Source organism: Manis javanica, chromosome 3 (genome assembly GCF_040802235.1).
Source record: "Manis javanica isolate MJ-LG chromosome 3, MJ_LKY, whole genome shotgun sequence".
In the NCBI taxonomy this organism is placed as follows: domain Eukaryota; kingdom Metazoa; phylum Chordata; class Mammalia; order Pholidota; family Manidae; genus Manis; species Manis javanica.
The window spans coordinates 92,743,961-92,759,610 of NC_133158.1; the positions used below are offsets into that span (position 1 = coordinate 92,743,961).

The 15,650-nt window shown below is 36.6% G+C and overlaps 1 protein-coding gene across 3 annotated transcripts in view; it reads left to right on the forward strand.

The window, feature by feature from the left end:
• GBE1 (1,4-alpha-glucan branching enzyme 1) overlaps positions 1-15,650 on the forward strand; it is a 269,204-nt gene that overhangs the window by 224,298 nt on the left and 29,256 nt on the right. For all 3 annotated transcript variants that reach the window (XM_037001651.2, XM_037001652.2, XM_073231803.1), the window contains exon 13: positions 15,187-15,371. In XM_037001651.2, the coding sequence (XP_036857546.1) occupies positions 15,187-15,371 (185 nt within the window). The remainder of the gene's footprint in view (positions 1-15,186; positions 15,372-15,650) is intronic.

Genomic DNA, 15,650 nt, shown 5'->3' on the forward strand with positions numbered 1-15,650 from the left:
ACCTAGGGAGCAGGGAGAGACCTCCTCAGATGCAGCTGCCCTGCAACACAGAGAATGATGTAGCCATGGAAGATTTGATGGTTTGTCTCTATGGAAGATAGAGGTGGTAATTGTTTATGTTGCATCAAACCTCTCTAGGAGATTTGTCTATGATATTTTAAATGTCATTATTATAAAGACATTAAGATTGTTTATATGATTTTTAAACCCTTCCTTTTAATTGCTTTCAAAGCCAGTTGATAACCTCATCATCACATTGTTTTAATATTCAGTCATTGTTACCCAGAGCAAAGCAAGACACCTGAAACAAACAGGTCTAAATATGGAGAACTGTTCTTTTGAGGGCAAGAAGTTCACAGTGTTTTTCTCAAGCTATCATGCTGCTGTGAAACTTTTTTCTTATTTCTTTTGCACCAGCGGTCTGAAAGGAAGCAAAAACTGAGAGCAGGAAAGGCTGCCTAGTGTTGGGCAGAAACTTGGACTGAGGGAAGCATCATCCAAAGGCAAACTGATACTGGTTCTTTGATTAAGTTACAAGCAGGTAGTTAAGCCTCTCTGCCAGGGGAGTCAGAGGTGCAGACGAAAGCATAAAGGCTGTGAGAGACTGAAACCTAGAAAAGCTGCAGCAGTCTGCACCTTGAAAGAGCCTTAGATTCTTAGGGAAATACTCCTCCAGCCTGGGAATATCAGAGTTGAATTAAATTTACATCAATTATGGAGTACAGAGGATTTAAGTGAACATTTTCTTCCCAATCATATTTCCTGTGGTTATATGCTTCCCTTTTAGATGTTCTCTGCTTTACTCCTGATCCTTTGTTAGGGAAGTTTGTTGATTTCTATTACTATGTGTGTTTCATGGGACCCCAAGGATGTGACCTTGACTTCCTTGTAGCATGTCCTAATAATAGGCATATTTTTGGAGAAAAATGGCACAGTCTGACTCCATTAGTAAACTCTGGAGTCTAAAGCTGAAGTTAGAATAGCCACAAAACCACATGTGTACAATCAGTTTAATAATCAGCTAATATATTCTTTGTTCTCATGTTTCTGTTCTCCTGACTTGTTTTGTTTTCTACCACCTAAAAGGCATAGAGTCTTTCAGTTGGTGCCCTATTCACAAGCAAAACTCTTACATTTTTTTATAAGACTGTTCAATAGCTAATAATTTCCAAAGATATTTATAACTTTCAAAAAATCAAAATTCAGTTAGAATTTTATTAAATTACCTCTTTTTCACCATCACCTCTTCCTTAGTGTGGTTTATTATCCTCAACACCCCTCTAAAAGTATTTTGTGTCCTCTGATTCATGCAGGATCAAAATGGATTTAGAATCAATAGCAAGACCATTACTGTTGCTATCAATTTCCTAAGAAAACAGTTATCTAGTTCTTAAAAAATTCTGTTTGCAAAAAAATAACTCTTACTTTCTATTCAACCTCATTTGTTTTATTTATTGTTTTATATCTGGTTTGATTTACTTTGGTTATTTATTTTAAATTAAAACTGAGACACAAAAATGGCATGTAGGTCAAAGTATAGGCAGTGGAAGTTCTTTTGTTTATTAGCATGGCATTCAGAATGGGAAGACACCTGTGGAGGCCTTTGAGGAATAGACATCCTTATCTGAGTCCCTGTGCTTTGAACTAGGTATTCAAAAAGTAAGATACAACTTACTGTAAGCAATACACAGCCTGCTTAGGGAAGCAAACATGGTTTTCTTCATTTTTTCCTTTCAACAAATCTTAATCCTTGAGTATGTACTATATGCCTGCTACACTATATTACTCAAATTAGGTAGTAGGGATAATAGATGAAAATATAGGCCATCTATCCCCAATGTAATAGACACACAAAAACAACACAACAAGCATGCACACAGAAATCACACCATTCTAACAAGTGCTTTAAATAGGAAAAAAAATTATATCTGATTACAAGTAGAAGTGCAAGAAGCACCAAAGCCTCCCTGCAGCAGCTAGAAAAAGCCTCATGTGGACCAAAGAGCCATAACATAGAATAATAATAGCAGAGCAGCAGAACGTGCAAGGTTCAAAGAGGGTACAGGTCAATAATAAATGTACTTTATTTGTACACTCGACCATGGAATTGGAAATAATCTCTTATATGTCTTTTTTATAGTTCTTTCATTATCCTCCCTTATGCCTGTACATTCATAATAGGTTCCCAGCTAATGGTGTTCGAATCAAGGACCTAGTGCCATATACAATGGAAAGAACACAGACAGATCTAAGTATAAATACTTACTCTATGCTTTGTACCTGCATAACCTAGAAAGTCGTATCACCTTCCTGACCTGTTCTCTGAAATGGGAATAATGTCCCCTCCCACATTAAAGGGTTTTTGTGATTATTGTTTGAAATAACTGCTAAATTTTAGCACTGAGTTCATATATATGGAGGGCTCTCAAAAAAATACTATTGATTTCATTATTTTAATATAGTTTTATGATACTTTACATTTTATTCAACATGTTTTCCGTTTTCTTGATTTAAATAAAAGCATTAAGAGATAATTACCCTTCAATATACTAATGATAAGTCCTTAATGTTTCAAATAAGACTGGTTTATGTCTATATTTATTCTCCCATATCTGTATATAACATAAAGTTAATCTGATTTTGTACTTCTGGGCATTGATAATTGGGTGTTTTTGTTTGTTTTATTTAGACAACCTTTTTACCAAAACACTTGACATAAGCATTTACTTCATCCACTATTCTATGCCTTATTGATGGGTTCTTACCACCCAAAGCAATTCTAATCATGTAGATAAGTAAAAGGATTTATGGGTTTGGCTATAATCTAAGTGTTGTCAGGTAGGTGCATCTGGGGAGGTCTCTCCCTGCTCAGTAGGTGAAGCACTAGGAGAAACCTCAACCTGGAGGAAGGAGGGTTCTTGACTCTGGACTAGAAATAATTCTCAAACAGATCAGACGAGTGTCAGTAAGGAAGAAATTCATTTAAGCAAGAGCAGCAGGGAATGGCAGCTGCTTTGCAGGCAGCAGAGAACAGAAAATTCTCGGTCTAGGGCAGATTCCCTTGCCAACTCCTGAAGCCAGGGTCACCTGGCATCCTGTGTCCACTTGGATTTCCACAGCGTAGGGACTAGCCCCTACTACCCCAGGATCTGGGAAAGCCGTGGAGCATGGGATGGAGTAAGATTATGTTGAGAACTTCCCAAAGAAAGGAGACTCTCAGGCAGGTTACTAAGAGCAGATCGCATGGCTGCAGTTTCATCCGGGTCACCAGGTGATGGAAACATACAGGCCCAAATCTGAACTCCTAGCAGTGATGCCGGGTTCTTGTTCACAGAGTTGAAGAATGAACTTCATGAATGAGCAAGGTAGGAGATTTACAAAGAAAGTTTTATTCAGGATAAGAGAAAGTATGGAACTCCCCACAGGTGCAAGGAGGGGCAAGGCAGCCACCTCAGGTCTTGGTGTCTAGGGTTTTATGCCTATTTCAGTAGGAGTTTCCTGTAGGTTCAGTCAGAATGCCAGTTATGTTTTAACCTATCTCTGTAAAGGTTAACCGGATACCTATAGTAAACTAATGGGCCTACTCTTGTCTGTGGTCAGCAAGCTGTTCCACATCACTGGGTCCTGGGGAGGGGGTGGGTACACTGTTACACTGTTTCAATTTCGAGCACCCTGTTCTTTCTCTGCATTCCGGAAAGGGCCCACACTGTACTCTTAACTGGGCAGGGGTTACTCGCTGCTGCCTTCTTATCTCATTAGTTTGTAAATTTGTTAGAGGAATTTTAAGGAAATCTCTTGTTACTAAGTCTTTTATAGGACTTTAGGTTTTAGTTCAACTCTCTAACACCTACTCTGTTGTTTCCTCTAGGAAGCACTGTGTCCCTGGGATCAGTCCGTCTCCTCTCTCTGGCCCTTCCTTCTCAGACTTCCTTCTGGGCCCCTCTACCTCTACCCCACCATCATACTCTCTTCTCTGCTGCTCTTACCTGAATTTATGTCTTACAGACGAGTGTCAGTAAGGAAGAAATTCATTTAAGCAAGAGCAGCAGGGAATGGCAGCTGCTTTGCAGGCAGCAGAGAACAGAAAATTTATGAATATTCTTCCCTGACAGTTTCATCCACTCCTGTGGCATCAGTTACCCTGTATGTTTCTAAAAACCATGTGCATGCCTAGTATGCAAAGATATTTTTTGTTTCTTATCACCAAGGTAATTTCCTAGAATTCCAAGATTGAGTTCCTAAGACTGACTCTTCTCCCTCTCCCCATATATTGATAATTTCAGGCCTGTCCTCCCTAAAGTCCTATGCTACCATCTCAAAGTCTTCACATATGGTCTTTTGGGGAGGGGGAGGAGATTTGCAGGCATTGCCTCATTTCCTCCCCTTTACCTCTTGTTGTTTTAATTCTTACTAGTCCTTTAAGCCTATTTTTTTTACCCCTCTCACTTATACCCCCTCATTAAGGAAATACATGTTTTTAGTTGTTTAATTCTGTCTTTCTTCCCTACTAGGTTATGCGTTCTGTGGGGACAGGGACCATGCTGATGTACATTAAGCATGTTATCCAATACACAGAATACACTTCAATAGTTTTAAAATTATAATCTTGTATTATAGTTGAGCATATGACCAATATAGCAAGTCCGGGGGCTCACAATATAATCACTGATTTGTATCTTAAAGGAGGAGTGTGCATGAGGTAGGCTCCATTGGAAAACCCAGAAACCGAGAAAGAGACCAAAGCATTTGATTGTCTTTTGTTTTTTAATCAAATGTACATCATAGTGGTTCAACAGCCGCCTCCCCACTCCCCCATCCTCACCCACTCTCCTCCCCCTTGGTAACTACTAGTCAATTCTGAGTGTCTGTAAATCTAATGCTGTTTTGTTCCTTCTGTTTTGCATTGTATTTATATTCCACAAATAAGTGAAATCATATGGTATTTGTCTTTGTCTGGCTTATTTCACTAGCATAATACCCATTAGATCCATCCATTTGTTGCAAATGGTAGGATTTCATTTCTTTTTATGGCTGAGTAGTATTCCACTGTGTATATTAGGCACATCTTCTTTATCCATTCATCTATTGATGAACACTTAAATTGCTTCCATTTCTTGGCTATTTCAAACAGTGCAGTGATAAACATAGGGGTGCATGTACCTTTTTAAATTAGGGATTTTGTTTTCTTTGGGTAAATTCCTAGAAGTGAAATTACTGGGTCAAATGGTATTTCTATTTCTAGTTTTTTGAGGAACCTCCATACTGCTTTCTACAGTGGTTGCACCAATTTTCAGTCCTACCAACAGTGTAGAAGGGTTCCTATTTCTCCAACCCTCACCAGCATTTGTTATTTCTTGTCTTTTGGATGGTGGCCATCCTAACTTGTGTGAGGTGATATCTCACGATGGTTTTAATTTGCATTTCCCTGATGATTAAAGATCTGGAGCATCTTTACGTGTTTCTGTTGGCCATTTGTGTTTCTTCTTTGGAGAAGTGTCTGTTCAGGTCCTCCTCCCATTTTTTGATCGGGTTATTTGTATTTTGAGTGTTGAGGCCTATGAGTTCTTCATATATTTTGAATTTTAACCCTTTATCAGATAAGGTGTTTATGAATATGTTCTCCCATAGTGTAGGATGCCTTTTTGTTCTGCTGATGTTCTCCTTTGCTGAACAGAAGCTTTTTAGTTTGATGTAGTCCCACTTGTTCATTTTTGTTTTGTTTCCCTTACCAAAGCATTTGACTTAAAATTGTCATCAGTACAATTAAGAGGAATAAGAGGAATAGCTGTTAAAGTTTTTTTTTTAATATTGTCATTAGGACTACACCCTATATACATGTACACACAATATACATTTATACACATACATATGTGTATTTAAAGTGTGTGTGTGTATATATATATATATGGATACACTTGATATCAACAGTTACCTAACTCCACAGCATGGAGGCTGTGACAGACTTAGTGGTATATCCCTCGCAGCACTGCAGAATTTTGCTTTACCTGCCTTGGTGGACCTGTCACCCTTTATCTTGTCTTCCATATCTGATCATTATATTTTTGCTTCTGTGCCTCAAAAGAGATGATGTTAGATCTCTAATAGTTGTAGTGGAAAATATGCACCCTTAACAAATATTTAAGGGGTCCTGTTGTAGGTATAGTACTCTGGAGAATGCTGTGGAGAAGGAAAAGAAACACCAGGCATGGCCCTGCCCAGTGCCATATCAATCACCATCACAGGTGGGATGGAGGAATGGATAGCAAGTTTATTTTTCTAAAAAGGGAAGTCACAGGCTCGGCTTTAGAAAAATATTTCATGCTGTGCCCACCCCTTGGTGACTTTGAGTATTCACTGAAGGACTTCAGGAAGACCAAGCATTTGATTTTAAAACAAGTACTTCTTTTTCAGAGTTAGTCTTCAGTTAAGAGGAGTAGGAGCAAAAGTTTTTCATATTCTCATTAGGGTTGTATGTTGTCCTCATATATACATAAACTTGATATCAACACAGAGTTACATAACATCCACATCCATTTAAGCCACTGCCAAAGACCCCACCCATAAGCAACATTGATTACATAAGACATCTAGCTCACAGAGCCTTAATGAGTCCATTACACTCAAGGCCTGTATGGCCTTGACTGCTTACTTAGCAGCAGTAAAAGCAGTTGCACTTGTTTCATCCAAGTTCCACCTGATGCCCTTTTGTACCAACCAGTATAAGGGCTTCAGAATTTGTGCCAACTGTGGGATAAACGCTCTCCAGTAGTCCAAAAGACCCCAAACTCTTGTAATATTACCACACTGGTAGTGGTAGGGAAGGCCTGGACCTTGACTATGACTGCTTCTGGAATAACTTTAGTTTTATCTTACCAGACAACCCGTGGGAACTTTACTGACAAACTGGGTCCCTGAACCTTGGTGCTGTTCACAGCCCATCCTTTCTCCTGTAGATATTGCAACAATCTAGGAACTGACCCTCCTAAATCTGCAAAAAAAACCAGATGTGAGCATAATATCGTCAGTGCCATGCTGTTCGTGGTTTCTTCCATGTGGCCAAGTTAATAGAGCTGGGGCTTTTTTCATTAGTTGCATTGTCTTGAATTTCATCACTGTACCAGCTGGCTTCTTGTCAATTTATAGTTTGGACCTTTACATCAAACAGCAAAAAATTAATTACTGGAAAAGAAATCCCAATAGGAATTTTGCACTTAGAGGTTTTTCACAATTAACCAGACATGAATGGTGCTGTTTACAGAGGAAATGGAAAGGAAAGAAAACTTCAGAGAATTTTCTGGAACAATTAATTATAGCAATGTTAGTCACTTGATTCCCAGTCTTTCTTTTTTGTTTTTTAAATATGCTATGCCAAAGCTTTCAGGCTTCTCATTTCTGGAAGCATCCAGTTCTGTTACTATATTGAATGCAATGAATCATGTCGTGGACTGTGAAGTTTCTTAGAAAATATCCCAAGTGACAGCTAAAAAATTACATTCTTTCTTCATTTTGAAATAAGTAACATTCTGTGTATTACATAGTGATCATAATCATAATTTAATTAGCAGAGTAATCATGCTTTGATGGTTAGTGCCAGGTTACTTCTAAGGCATATTTTTGACTCGGAAGTATTGTTCTCAAGTGTCACAGTCATTGCCTCTGTGCACAGGTTAGTTTAGATGTGACTTTTCTAAGCCTCTTATCTTTTGAATAAACTAGCCAAAGGTTTTAAAAATGCTTCCCTCAATTTAAGCTTCTACTTTTTTTTCTCTTTTCAACATAGCTTAGAAACACTTATGATCCATTCTGCTAGTTCCTAACATTCTAATACAGTGAGTGATTCTTAACCTTCTTATGATTCAGACTCCTGAAGAGTCAGAAGAAAACCTTTCTCTCTTTATAAAAATGCAGAGATGAACATACATGCAGCATTTTGCATAAAATATCAGAAAATCACTAGGAATGAATGAACTTCAGGATATTAATAACTGTTGCATTCATTGAGGAATATAAACATATGTATATGCATGTATTCGTAATATATTTGTATGTTTAGAAATATATATACACACACACAATTTTTTTTTAATCTGGTTAAATTAAAATGCTGATTCAGATCATGTGTTTTCTGTTCCACCACGTTATCTGTACTAAAACAAATCAATGACCTTCTTTGCCATTACCTGAATAAATTTAGATTTCTTATCCATCTTTATAACCAGGAGCCCTTGGTTGTAAGCTTATGGGGTGACCATAATCATGGTGCTCTCTCAAGTGCTGCCACGTTTCCTAAGTAATTTGTAGACCAAAGCTGAGAAGAACATTCTTAACTTGTTTTAATGACAGTATTTTTCTTCATTAGGTTTGTAAGCTGTGAGCTAGTGTAAGATACTAACAGAGACATTTTCCCAGTTCCCTCTGTTCAATCTCAGTGGTTCACTGTTATTCCAAGGTCACTTTGAAAGCCTTTCTGTGATTTGCTTCCATTTATTTTATGCTTGTGTTTACAGTTTTGAACCAAATATGAAATTTAATGTTGTGTTTGTCTACATTAAACTTAATTTTCCCCTTGTCAGCTCATTTACAACAGAGATAACATTCAAAAGCCGCTTCGTAGAATGTTTTGTCTGCAGTCAACTAATGTAATTTTTCTATCCTTGTTGTATACAACATTCTACATCTTTCATTTTAAAAAGAGGCCTCTCTAGGAGAAGATTTTCAGAAAATCTAAATTAGTATCTAATAGAGCTTAATAAATGATTATCTAATAGAATAGGGTCCTCATCATATCTTGAAAAAAAATTTAAAAATAGCTCTTTATTCTAACTTAGAGATTCATTTTCATATTCCATATTATACATGATGCTTCTTCGAATGTTCTTTAAAGTAGTGACCTTACACCTATAAAGGATGAGTGAGGTGAAAATTAAAATGAAAAAAATATTTTAAATTGGATTATTATACGATTTTTCCTACTTTCATCATCATAGTTTTCTAAGTGCTTAATTTGACCTCATACAATGAATTTTCTTATTAATTGTTAATACTTTTTAGATAAGCTATTAGAAAGATTAATGCTTAAAATGGACATATCTTAGAGGGCAATAAAATGATATCTTAAATATAAATGATGTAAAATACTTTAAAGTAGAATCTTCAACATATGCAATAAGGAATGTTGAATGTTACTTTCAGTAACAATTTGGTTACTTATGCCTATGTCTTCACATAATTAGTAATGTTCAAAACTTGAGAAATGTTTTGTCTTAAAATCATACCTTCTTTTTACCTTTTGAACAGCTATTCTACTTTTATTCAGTTTATGTTAGGGAAATATTAGATACACATACCAAGATACATTTATAAGACTGGTCATTTTTTTGTAATACTAAGTTATTAGAAGCCAAAATGACTAACATGAAAAGAATGGTTAAAAAAATTACATTATAGGTACGTAAAGGGATACCATCTTGGGGATATAAACTTATTGAATTAGAAAATACTTATATTAAAATTCAAAATATGTAAGTCTGTCTTTGTTCAAAAATAAGTTTTAGGTAGATAATATAGACAAATAAATAAAATAGATATATAGCTATAGATATATGAAAATAAATATTTACCAAAAGGGAAGCAATGATGTCTTAGTTCACTTGGACTGCTATAATGAAATACCACAGATCTGCCACCCTATAAAAAATAGAAATTTATTTCTCACAGTTTCTAGAGCTTGAAAGTCTGAGGTCAAACTGCCAGGATGGTTGAATGATGGTCCTCTTCCAGTTCTCAGACTTGTAGTTGTTTCTGCACATGGTAAAGCGGCTAAGGAGCTCTGTGGAGTCTTACTTATAAAAGCACTAATCCCATTGATGAGGGCTGCACCCTCATGACCTAAGTACCTCCCAAAGGCCCCACCTTCTAATGCCTTCATATTGGAAATAAAAATTGTAACATATGAATTCTGGGGTGAGACTAACATTCAGACCATAGGAAGTAATTATCTGATAAGATTTTAGATACTGTGTGTGTTTAATTGTGATTTTTAAAAATAATGTTTCAATGAATATATTATATAATAAAAATAATAAATGAAAGAAAAATATGACACTAAAAATATTAGCTAATATTGTCACATACTGTGCATTTTGTACTCTTCTAAATAATTTACATGCCTTGCCTCATTTACTTGTAACTATGCCACTCTTCAATCCTTACTTATACTATAGATTCTAAAGATGTGAATTTTCATTCTAAAATCTGAGAAATAAATTATAATAGTGTAATTTCACATTAGGTTAGTTTTTGAATGGAGCTCATGAACCCTTGAGGCTATATGCTGTGTGTGTGTGTGTTTCTGGGGAGCAGGTAGTTAGCTTTTAATTAGATAATGGAGATTGGTTTATACCACCCTCAATAGTTTTGGTCAGACTCACCATTCAATTCCATGCTGATGAAAATTGTATTTCTACAGAGGAATACTAAGAAAGAATCTAAACTATACAGTAAGGAAGAATACATGTTTTCACCTTATTAGTTTGCCTGAAGAAGTTAGAACAGCTGGCAAGAAACATTTTCAAAAAGGTTGGAAAGAAATTAGGAGATTGGGGGTAAGGGTCCTCAAGTACCAGTAGTGTTCCAGCCAAAGCAGAACTGTGGTTTTAGAAGGTGCCTAAAATGTTAATTTTAAATGAAATATAATCCACTGCATATTATATATACTATATATGTCTGTCTATCTATCTATCTGTCTATCTATCTATCTATCTATCTATCTATCTATCTAGTATATATAGCATATATATTAATCGTGTAAATAACGTTTGAGAGCTCATCCAGATGTTTTACAGGATGAACAAGTAGGAATAATGAAGGAAGAGAGTGGAAAGGAGATTCCTAATGCAGCAATCTGATTTTACCCCATTAATCTGGGTGTTTGGTAGCAAAATTATTTTTGCATGCCATCGTACCTTTAAGATCTAAAACAGTATTCAGGGATATTAACAGTAGGCTTAGGGGAATGATTTTGTATTAAAAATATGAATAAGTGTCTCAGTGTACAACTTCAGTACTTTAAAGAAAAGAACAATGTCATACCATGAAACCTAAATGAAGAGAAGCCAATTAGCTGCCTTTTGAATTCATCCTGGTTACTTGTATGTCTGTGCAAAATAGGGCTGGTCAGTTCCCTTCTCAGAATGTGGAGTCAGAAATTTTAGCTTTATTATAACTCTCTGTTGACCATTATGTTATTCTTTCCTGAACATCAGTATAGAGTGATTCACAAGAGCTGCCCTACAGTGAAAGCTGATAGCTGCCAGACCCTGTGCCAAGTCCCTTACTTACCTCATCTGAATCTTTAAAAAGCTTTTATGAAACTTTTACCATTTTACAGATGAGGAAACTAAGCACTGGAGAGATTAAATTCACATTCACTCATAAGTGGCTTCACTGAAATTTAAATCCCAAGTCTCACTGACTTGGAAATCTGTGTCCATGGACATCATATTGAAACTGTCCTTACTTAGGCATAAAGAACTTTCAAATCTCTACTGTTATCTTCAGGGTGTGACTTTTAGCCCACCTTTCAGAATATTACAGGGAGCCTGATGAAAATGTAGATTCCTGCCTGGGACTCACCCAGAGGTAATGAATCATAAGCTCTGGAGGATGAACATTTTTAACAAACTGGAATCTATATGCTTTCTCTCAAGCATACTGTAGATTGAAAAGTACAGCTTCACACTATTTTATTCCTATAGCAAAACAATGGTGTGGGGTAAATGACACAATTTCCTGGTCTTAGTCCATTTACATATCAATGGGTGTTCCCTGCTGCAGCCTCTGGGGCAAGGGGTGGAGAGAAAATGGCCATACTCTCCTCTTCTCTGTTCCTGGTACATAATTGGTGTGGTGTCTGCCAGTCACCAAGGACCTGCCAGTGAAGTTCCTTTTGGAAGGGGCAGGCAGGAAGTAGAGAGCCTACCATAGCGGCAGAGCATATGTGGTGGCCGGAGGAGATAGGTGGGTTGAGTGTAGCTGGCAAATTCAAGCAAGCCGTGAGCAACAAAAACAATTTCTCCCAACCTATCCTTTCTCTTGACTTATTTCAGTTTCACCAGTTTCATAGCAGATTAGCCCCAGGCTGGGAATACCCTTCCCAGCACAGAGCTACAGATGGTAATATAGCAAAAAAAAAAAAAAAATTTTTTTGGTAGTATTTGACCCTAGCCATCCTCCCTGAAACTCTTAGCCATCTGTGTATGTTTTGATGTCTGTCTTACTGTGTTAACCATCGCTATGCCATCATCCTCCATCTGCAGTACCTTTTCCTCCTGTGGCTGTAACTACTCTCTCTTACTGGGGGTTGCAAATTACTCTTGGTCCTTACCCCAACTTCTCTCTTAAATTTCTGTATGTTACTTTGATCAATGTTACTCTATGTCCTTGGATGCCTGTATATTCTTCAGGTCGTAAACTTAGCATGCCAAAAACCTCATTATCTTCTCCCCAGACACTCCCTCTGCCACCATTTTATCTCGTGTCACCATTTTATCTCATGCCACCATTTTATCTCATGCAGGTAAGCTTGCCACTACTTGGTCTCCAGAGCTCAAAGCTTCAAAAACTGTGTTCAGACTTCCCTTTTCCTCCCCATCTGCATTTGTCGGGTAGTTACCAAATCTTGTTATTTTCTACCACAGAAATGCCATTTGAATCAATCATTATTTTCATCTCATTATCTCTTACTTTATACTTTGGATTCCATATCAGCTTTCCTACCATTCAATTATCCCCAATGTCCACTGTCTTTTCTATACTGTACCAGAGATACTTTAATAAGAAACATATTTGAACTTTTCATTCCCCTACTTAAAAATAGCTTTTAAGGTCCAATTTAAGGTCCAAATTTTTATGAGACCAATCCTAATTTAACAACATCCTGTCCCACATCTCCTCCTCATCACAAACACTATTATATAGCTAACCTGAATTCTGCACTACATCTCATCTCCAATGCATCTGCATATGTCATTACATTAGCATGGAATCTCTGTCTCCAAATGAAAGGTTGGTCATTCTTTCCATGTGTTACCATAGTATTTACTTCTAAACAGTATGGTGGAGTAGAAAGAGTCAGGTGCTGAAACCAAGCTGTCTGGGTTCACAGGCCCTGGTACCTAATAAATCACTGTGCCTCAGTTCCCTTACCAGTAAACTTGGGGCAATAATAATACCTACATCAAGATTGTTGAAGATGGAAAGAGTTAACTCACATGCAGTTCATGCGTGTTGCACAAAATAAGCAGACTTTGAATATTTGTTTCTGCTTCTACTGTGAGATCATGAAGGCAATGATGTTATCTCCCCCAGAAAAGGCTAAAGGAATTTCTTATTAGTACTGGAGTCAACTCAGATATCATGACCATACCAAAGTAGAAGAATTTTACCTATAGAAAGCCTGGATCCAGTTTGTAGGCTACTATGCTTTACCTGCTTTATGGCATTTCCAGTCTCCCCAAAGTTCTCCACTTTGAAGAAACACCACTAGTTGAAATCCTACTACTACTTGAACATGTAATTTTCTGGCAGTACCTTTATTATCAATAAAGCATGTGCTCCACTGCAACTCTGAAGGTACATCATTTTGCCAGGTGAATGGATGATGGAGCAAACCATGGGTACACCTTGGCTCGTGTGAATCATGATCCAGACCTAGGCAGGGCTTGTAAGCTCCTTATGTCACTTTGAGGCATCCTGAAGTAAATATAGGCCCATTGAGTGAGACATCTGGTTCCCTCTGTTGCATAGCAGGCAACATCGTAAGAAATACTGTTTAGATTAAAATATTAGAATTTAGCAAAATGTTTATAGACACTTTAATTTTTATGAAACTGCTACAGATATATATTTGGATAACTTTAATTTTTATGAAACTGCTACAGATATATATTTGGATATTATTTTTATTCTGATAAACATGGTCCTGAAAAGTTAGCTGTAAATTGCAGTGTTTCTTAGCAGAGCTTACCATTTAAAGCAACTCTACAGCAAATCATTTTGAATTACATCCTAGCTTATTAGTTTTTATTTCTTAGAATATTAACATACTAGTTTCTTTAAAGTAGGACACAATTATATTGGTTATGGTACTTTCTAACTCAAAGAAGAACTTTGCAACTTAGAAAATTGGGACATTACAGTGATGAATGAAAGTAAAATTTGGAAAGTAGTGTTTAAGTTTTAGGGGAAAAAAAAGAAGTCATAAAATAGAAATTGAACTTGAGGAAAACAATAGGAGCAATCTATGAGGAAACTGTTATCTAAATTTGATTTTGAGAATGAAGACTACATATGTGTTACTATTTTATTTCATTTTTCAAGTGTATTGGGTTTCTGGTTCTCATCATTATAATGAGAAATAACCTTTAAATGGATTCCCAACCAGGTGTCCCAGCTAGACATACAACACACATGCACAGACACACACACACACACTTGAAATTAAAGATGCACTCTAATGGTAACCCACAGATTGGAGAAAGAGGTAGGAAAATGAATAAGAACAATGACTTGGGTGTCTAGCACCTGAGTTTAGAACATACTTGCCTAGGGTGATATGATAGAAAGAACCTCATTAACCTTTGGATTTTAATCAGAAGAACTAAATTTTAATGGTTGCTTTTCATGTATCTGTGCAAATTGACCAAATCCTTAACTGCCCAGAGCTTTGGATTTCTCATCTGTGAAATGGATATAATAGAGCTTTCCTTTGAGGATCAAAAAATAACATACATACAAACCCTTTGGAAACTGTAAAGCATTGTCATATTTCATAGATAACAGACATAAAGGTTTTAGAAATTATGTAGAGATTTCAGAGATTATTCCAGAGATAAAATAAGTATGACAGAGAGAGCTCTCCCAGTTTGTGCATATGAAAAGTGGGAAGTGCAACAAGGATTATATGGCTGAGCTAAAACTGGACCCTGGGCTTCAGAGTCTAAATGCGGTTGATAACTCTGTGCTAGACTGCTGTTTCTGAACCTTGGTTGTACATCATTCACAGGGCCCTGCTGTAGTAAATCATAATCTAAACTGATTTTAGAGACTAAAACATAAAATTATCGAGTTACCTTGGTAAGAAATGCTAATATTCATAGATGAGGTTTATGTTTTTTTTTAATGCAGGTAATGAATTCGGGCATCCTGAATGGTTAGACTTCCCAAGAAAAGGAAATAACGAGAGTTACCATTATGCCAGAAGGCAGTTTCATTTAACTGATGATGACCTTCTTCGCTATAAGTTCCTAAATACCTTTGACAGGGATATGAATAAACTGGAAGAAAGATGTGGTTGGCTTTCAGCTCCACAGGTAAGCTCTTTACTCTAAATATTACATTTCAGTCACCAATGTCGCGCATGCTTAGAATGGCAATCGATGTAAATCTATATGCAGATCTTTTAAGCAGCACTTTATTATTCAGTGTTTAGTGCCCTGTAACATGCTTCAGATTGTCAAAACGTGTCACTGAAGTCTCTCCAAGAGATAATGAAAACCTTAAACATAATGCCCTGCTTCCTTTCCTGTTCAGTTTGTTGTTTAAATTTGGTAATTTTTATTTCAGTTGGTTAAAATAAATGACAAAAGCTC